Raw genomic sequence first — 7,806 nt, 5'->3', positions numbered from 1 at the left:
CACACACGCACGCGCACACACACACACACTATGTTACAGCAACTGAGCGTACAGTTGGATAACAATAAAAAGCACTATCCTACTAGAATTGACAGACAGCTGGAAAATAAACACACTCACACGCACACACAAATAAAAATAAAAAACCTAATTGGTCGTGATTCATCCTGTTAGAAATAGATAGACAGCTGGAGGGCACACACGCAAACACACACACACACACACACACACACACGTATACACACACACACACACACACACGTATACACACACACACACACACACACACACAAATACACACACACACACACACACACACCTCAGTCCAGTTTAATAATAATATTAAATAATAAATAATAATACATACATACATACACATACCTCAGTCCAGTTTAATAATCATATTAAATTAATAATAATAATAATAATAATAATACATACATACACACACCTCAATCCAGTTTCATAATATTAAATAATAAATAATAATAATAATGCACACACACCAGTCCAGTTTAATAATAATATGAAAGTAATAATAATAATAATAATGATAATACACACACACACCTCAATCCAGTTTAATAATAATATTAAATAATAATAATAATAAATCAATAATTTTTCCTTCTCAAACATATATTTCACCAACGAGCAGTGTAATCAGTGTGTTGTGTGTTCGACTCCGCATTCTGCGTCTCCCGTTCCTGACGTCCTAACTGTGAGTGTTTGCTGCCCCCTGGCGGTCAAACCGGTACGTCATCGTCCCGGTTGGAGCGTCAACCCAACAGGTGTCGATAATGAAATGATAATTAAAAACAGACAAGCCAAGCAGCCTACACACACACAGACTGGACTACTGCAAATCTCAATCTCAAGTCAGTCTCAAGTCTCTCCGTAATAAGGTGAGTGCTGAATGTGTATCACTACCACTTGTATACTTGGCACTTACACTTTACACTTTACTACACCTCATTACTTATTATTACTTATTCAAGAGATTACTTAGGATTCAAGAGATTCAATTGTCATATGCACAACAACTACAGCTGCGGTCGCTGGCAATGAAACTGTTCAGCCTCAAGCTCCTTCCACAATGCAGCATAAAAAGAAAAAGTCTAAGAGAAACACAAACTCAACATGAAATAAAATAAAAATATAATAATAGCTATAGTAAACGACCACTGTTTTAGTTTCTCTTATGACTTTATTTTATTTTATTGTTATTATTTATTGTGATCAATGGCGCTACTTATTTTTTTACATGGTTTTCATTTTACTCTTATTTACTTTATCTTGTATCGTTTCTGCTATGTGGCTGTTGAAGAACCAAGCCTAAGAATTGTACTCTTGTGTACATTAAGATGAACACTAGATGCAATTGCGCAATCAAGTCACAAGGAGGCGTCAAAACTATACTGAAAAGCGTATATTTTGTAGAAATTCTTACAAAGGGTGTTTCTAACTCTGTTACACATGCAGCGCTCAACTATTGTTCGTCTTAGGTTTTTTTCTTTCCTTCTTTCTTTGTTATTTTCTACAAACTTTCGGACCTTACTCCTTCCACAGTTTTTCACCTAGAGACTTACATGGAAGACTTCAGACTTTGCAACTTGTTCAATTTTAAAAAATGTACTCAAGTAACGCAATAGTTAACACAGTAACTAAGTTACTTTTATAATTTGGAACTGAGTAACAAATTAAGTTAGCTTTTTGGGAGAAGTAACTAGTAACTGTAACTAATTACGTTTTTAAGTAACTTGCCCAATACTATTATCAACTTTAATTATTATTATTAGACTTAAGGTCCATTTTTAAAAGGCATACAATACAAAAAATAGACAACACCCCTATACATAAGAATAAAACCATTCCCGCCTCTTATAAAAGGCACTTATACCAAAGGTCTCCAAAGGTTTGACCGGTAGCGTACTGCACTTTAACTTGGACAGAATTCGACAGCATTAATTAATCAAGAATCTCTCCATTAATGAATTAATAATTACATTCTTTGAGTCATTCAAGCGACCGATAAATCTGTACAAAAGGTTCCTCAATAGAGCTTTTCAGCTGTTAAGTCCTGCATTCACAAACGGCTTCACTACTCGCACTGCTCCCGGTGGCCAACCCCTTTTTTCCGTAGGATGTCCCAGGAGCCGAGGCGGAGCGCCTTCTCCATCCCCTCCGGGAAGGAGCTGCCCCGGACGCCCCCGATGGCGTCGGTGAAGAAGGAGCTCCTGTTCCCCGTCGAGCAGTCCCCCCTGGCGGGCAGCCCCGCGCCGGCGACCCCCCCGCGGGAAGACCTCCGTGAGTTTGAAATTTCGCTGAAATGATGAGGCGTGATGATGGAATAGAGGCGCTGACGAACTAAACTTAACGTGTGAGAAGCTCTTTTTTTTTGCGCTCAAACTTTACTTTGCGTTGCAGTGTGACGGCAGACTGTGCAGTGGGCGGCGCGAAAGTGCGGAAGTCCCACCAATATTTACTTTAACTTCTCGGGTGGTGTGAATTTGTGGACGGCGCCCGCAAAGCGTTCGGCCAATCACAGCAGGCTGGGGCTACTCGTGAGGGGCGGGCCTTAAAGCGACATGAAAGAAAACGTGCAAACAAAATTTAAAATGGAAAACGCAAAAAATAATCGGTGCTATGTTCCGATATCCGTACTATCGGTACTCACTATACTGAGTTTGAGTCCGTAGGGCATTCCAATTCACATCGGGGGGGGGGGGGGAAATAAGTGTACTGAAAGGACCTGGATGGTGAACTCAAAGCGGTCAAACCGCGGAGTGTGGATCCATGCACACTTCTCACACTCCACCGCGGCCACCTTAGCTATGTAGCGGCGGAGGGCGGAGCCAACGTCGGCGCATTTTCCGCATAGCCTACATTAATGGAGTCATTTTGTAGATTTTATATGTTTTATAGCTACTATGCGTAAAGAGTTCACCGTTCAAAGTGGGATGTTTATTGCGGGGGGGAGGGGCCGCGGCGGCAGCCGCGATCGTAATTTCCCGTTAGTGCACAACGGAGTATTCGATTTGGAACGACACCGACGTCTGAAAATCAGCGCACTCAGTGAGAGAGGATGGTGTACTACGTTTAAGTGTACTCGTGGAAGTATGGATATTGGAACACCAGCACTGGACTATAGGGGTAAACGTTTCCATGGTAACAGTGAGCTCCACCAATCAGAGACGCCGCGTTGCGCTTTAGGATTGTGGGTATTGTAGTGCTTCTAGATGAAACCGCAAATAAAAGTTGTTGTTTTTTTAGGTGCCTCTTACCCTAGCTTATCTTTGGAATGGGTTAACCTAGTGATGGTTAGTGTATACGGTGGAACGGGTTAACCTAGTGATGGTTAGTGTATACGGGGAACGGGTTAACCTAGTGATGGTTAGTGTATAGGGAACGGGTTAACCTAGTGATGGACGGGGAACGGGTTAACCTAGTGATGGTTAGTGTATACGGGGAACGGGTTAACCTAGTGATGGTTAGTGTATACGGTGGAATGGGTTAACCTAGTGATGGTTAGTGCTTGGCACTTGGTTCTATGAACATCCTTACTGCACCCACAGAGATATGTTGTTGTTTCTCCTTCTTCTGACAAATGTACTTATTGTAAGTCTCTTTGGGGGGGAAAAGGGGTGCTTGCTAAATGTAAATGTGCGGAATATGTCTACAGGTAGCATCAGCCTCCATCTTTTGTTTTGACAGGTGGGCCAGAGCTGGACGTAACCCCATTGAGAAGATCACGCATCGACTCAACTGGTGTGTGTGTGTGTGTATTTTTTGAGGGGGATGGGACATTATTCAGAATTAGCATTACGCATATGGAACCAAACTCATTCACACACTATACTAAAAACCTCGCACACACACACACACAAGTGCCACGCTTTTACAGACACAACTGGAAACAATAAGGAAAAAAAAAAAACATCACACACTGTCCACTATCCTCTCTGTAGTCTGCCCGGCAACAGTGTCGTCCAGGGAGCCAATCGCAATGCTCCGAGGCATGGATGGATATCGCCTGACCCAGGCCGACCAGGACTTCATCGAACGCATGAACGAGGAGAGACTCCGCAAACCCCTGGAGGTAGGGGGGGGGGGTGGTGGTGGTGTGTGTGTGTGTGTGTGTGTGTGTGTGTGTGTGTGTGTGTGTGTGTGTGTGTGTGTGTGTGTGTGTGTGTGTGTGTGTGTGTGTGTGTGTGTGTGTGTGTGTGTGTGTGTGTGTGTGTGTGTGTCGTCAGTGTGCCCTGTCGACCTATTGGCAACAGAGGCTACTCGGAAAGGCGGGCCTTAAATCTGCATGATACAAAACTGACTGAAATCGGTTTTGCGGAAATTAACAGTGTGGGGAATTATAAGGGGTATTTCTAACATACAGGCATGTAGCCAGGGGCGGACCTACCATTAGGCAAACACAGGCAATTGCCCTCCACGAGAACGTGGAGGGCCCCAATGACTGGGTTTGCCTTGGGCCCCCAAATGACTAAGTACGCCCCTGCATGTAGCCCTATTCTAGCAGTAACCACCCCCCCAAATGCAATCATTAACCCCCCCAAAAAAAAGCATGATATGGGACCTTTAAACTCACACCTGGTGGTGTATGTCACCTTTTTAAGTGCTGTGTATGGGATTTAAACGTTGTCACGACAACTAAAGCGTTTGTTCAAAGATTGTCGGATGACCACTGCGTAGTTAGTGTATACCTCTACGTATGATGAACAGCATTCTCAGGTTGGCATGGCAACGCCTGCCGTGTGTTGTATAGAGAATACAGGTTTTGCTACCTCCCCAGGAAGGAGATAGTGTTCCAACACACACTGAGGTTAGACTAAAGAAGTCCTTTGTCCGTCAGTCAACCTTAAGGCTTAATCAGGACCTTAGTCACAGGTAAGCTCAGTGGTGGACATTGCGCTCATCTGCGTGTGTCTCTATATGTATTTTTGTTTTGTTTCCACTGTGTTATGTCGTGTGTGTGTAATGTGCATATTTGTTTCGATGCATACAATGTGCTGCTGGGTCGCAAGACAAATTTCAGCCCGGCTGACAATAAAGTACTAGATTGTCACCCTCTTAAAGTAATGGCCTAAGTCATATTTTCAAGTTGTTCAGAAAACAGAAAAAAACGGAACCATATGTAGAGTATAACATACTCTATATATTACAAACCAACACTGCCACTTCCATCTCTTCACCAAACTAAAAAAATTGTCTGAGAAATCATAGTTTTAGTCTGTTAATAGTTTTATTTGAATTGTACATTTTCCCACCTTTTATTTAAGCGTATATATAGAAATATAACAGAAAAAACTGAACCATACATAGAGTATAACATACTCTATGTATGGTTCAGTTTTTTCTGTTTTCTGAACAACTTGAAAATATGACTTTGGCCATTACTTTAAGAGGGTGACGATGTCACTATATCATAGCGTTGTTCCCTTCCCGTCCTGCAGGGGGCGATCGCGGACTTGGACCGGGCCTTGAGTCGCGAGGCCATGGCCCTCGACCTGGCCCTAGCCCGCCAAGAGAAGGCTCTGGAAGAACTCAAAAAGGTCAGAGTATTTCTTGCTCAATTTCTTTTGTTTTTTTTATTTTTGGTCATTGGTTCTAACGTTTAACGCTCTGATTAAAGTGAAAAAAAGGTCTGGTATTTTGAGCCTGGATGCAATTTTAGTATTTGTTTATTTTATTTTACTGATTGTATGGTTCAACCTTCCCTAAATTTAGTATTACGTTTAAATGTAGTATTTGTTTATTTAAGTAGACAATTGAAATCGAAATTTAACGTTAAATTCAGCAAATTTCGCACATTTTCTGACTTTGAAAATGGCGCCGACTCATTCGCTAACCGCTAACGTCGCTCGGCACTGTCGTCTCAAAACGGCCGCCTCTTCCCAGTTCCCCTCGCGCGAGGAGATGGTCGCTCTGGCTCGGGCCTTCCTGGGGCAGGAACTTCCTGAAGACGAGGTGGAGCGGATGGACGGCCGGACCCTGCTGGCGATGGTGAAGGAACCCGCGGTCCGCGTCGCCATCCTCAAGCAGAAGTGCGCCGTCGTCATCCTGAAGGACCGCATGTACGTGACAACCTTCCCTCACGATAAAAGTTCCTTTCAAAGAGTCAAAGAGTTCCTTGCCGATAACACCCGAATTATTGCACGATAAAAGCCCAGTTCCTTGACGATAGAAGCCCAGTTCCTTGACGATAGAAGCCCAGTTCCTTGACGATAAAAGCCCAGTTCCTTGACGATAGAAGCCCAGTTCCTTGACGATAAAAGCCCAGTTCCTTGACGATAAAAGCCCAGTTCCTTGACGATAGAAGCCCAGTTCCTTAACGATATAAACCCAGTTCCTTAACGATATAAACCCACTTCCTTGATGATTTTTGCAACTGTGTCCCACAGTAGGGAGAAGAAAGAGAAGGCCAAGAAAGAACAGGAGAAACGGATTCTGGAAAAAAAGGTGTAAATAGATTATCAGTAACTTTTGATAATTTAACTCCGAGGTGAGTAATAATGTTACCGTTCTGCCGTTCCAGCATGAAATCAAGGGGTTGATGATTCAGCTGGCCAGCCTTCAGTCTGAACTCGCCCAGGAGATGGTAAGAATCCGGACCTGTCCATCACCACGCACGTGGTTCCTTCACAATAAGAGCCAGCTCCTTCACAATAACAGCCCAGTTCCTTCACAATAAAACCCCAGTTACTTCACAATAAAGCATAGTTCATGTACCCAGTTCCTTCACAATAAAGGCCAGTTCCTTCACAATAAGAGCCAGCTCCTTCACAATAACAGCCCAGTTCCTTCACAATAAAACCCCAGTTAATTCAAAATAAAGCATAGGTCCTGTATGGTAAGCCGTTCCTTCACAATATAACCCAGCTCCTTCACAATAAGAGCCAGCTCCTTCACAATAAGAGCCAGCTCCTTCACAATAAGAGCCAGCTCCTTCACAATAAGAGCCAGCTCCTTCACAATAAAAGCCAGCTCCTTCACAATAAAAGCCAGCTCCTTCACAATAAAAACCCAGTTTCTTCACAATAAAAGGCCAATTACAACCGTGATCACTTTTGACAGGAGAAGCACGCGACCCTGGAGGCGATGGCGGCCGCCGCCCCGCGGCCCGTCAAAATCAAAACGCAGGCCGCCGTCGCCGTCAAACAGGAAGCTGTCAAACAGGAAGCTGTCACCAGCCCGCAGCCGCCCCCGAGGTCGGCCAGAACGCGGTCGGCGAAGACGGCCGACACTTTGGCGTCCGTCACCAAGATTCCGAAAAACGCGACGGGCAGAGCGGCGCAGCGGAAGAAGACGCCGGGCTCCTCGGCCGTCGCGGCGTTGCCGGCGGCGACGACGAAGACGACAGCCGTCGTCGTCGTGTCCGAACTATCGGACAGTCTTCGGAGATCCAAACGTATAGCGAGTAAAAAGTAAGGCTGTCTTTTTTGCGTTTTTTGTGTCCAAAAAAAATGGCAGTAATGTCAAGGAAGTAATGTGACGGTTGTCCACGATGTGATGTTTTTTGGTATGTGACGACGAATGTAGTTGATGAACTTGTAAAAAAAAATTGTTTTAACCGTCTAACTTTACATAAAATACAAATTTTCCTAATAAAAAAACGTGTGTGTGTGTGTGTGCGAGCAAACACCTGCTCTACTTTGTGAACTCATCAATCGCAGGTTATTCTTCCATGTTTTTCATGTTTTTCAGGCCCCCCGTTTTAATTTCTGTCAGATGCCAGAGCAGTTAGCAGCTGCCATTGGCAACGACGTCCTTAGCAACGATGTCCTTAGCAACGCG

The 7,806-nt window shown here is 44.0% G+C and overlaps 1 protein-coding gene across 1 annotated transcript; it reads left to right on the top strand.

The window, feature by feature from the left end:
- Positions 1-2,144: 2,144 nt before the first annotated feature.
- LOC311370942 (uncharacterized protein) lies at positions 2,145-7,440 on the top strand (the record flags this gene model as incomplete). Its single annotated transcript, XM_084489220.1, has 7 exons — positions 2,145-2,307; positions 3,969-4,099; positions 5,466-5,564; positions 5,911-6,086; positions 6,414-6,471; positions 6,548-6,610; positions 7,087-7,440. The coding sequence occupies 7 exons, from the start codon at positions 2,145-2,147 to the stop codon at positions 7,438-7,440; spliced, it is 1,044 nt and encodes a 347-aa protein (XP_084345346.1).
- Between the last annotated feature and the right edge of the window lie 366 nt (positions 7,441-7,806).

Source organism: Micromesistius poutassou (genome assembly GCF_964030765.1).
Source record: "Micromesistius poutassou genome assembly, contig: SCAFFOLD_1586, whole genome shotgun sequence".
NCBI lineage: Eukaryota > Metazoa > Chordata > Actinopteri > Gadiformes > Gadidae > Micromesistius > Micromesistius poutassou.
Note: the sequence above shows the minus strand (reverse complement) of the source record. Positions and strands in the feature narration are given on the sequence as shown.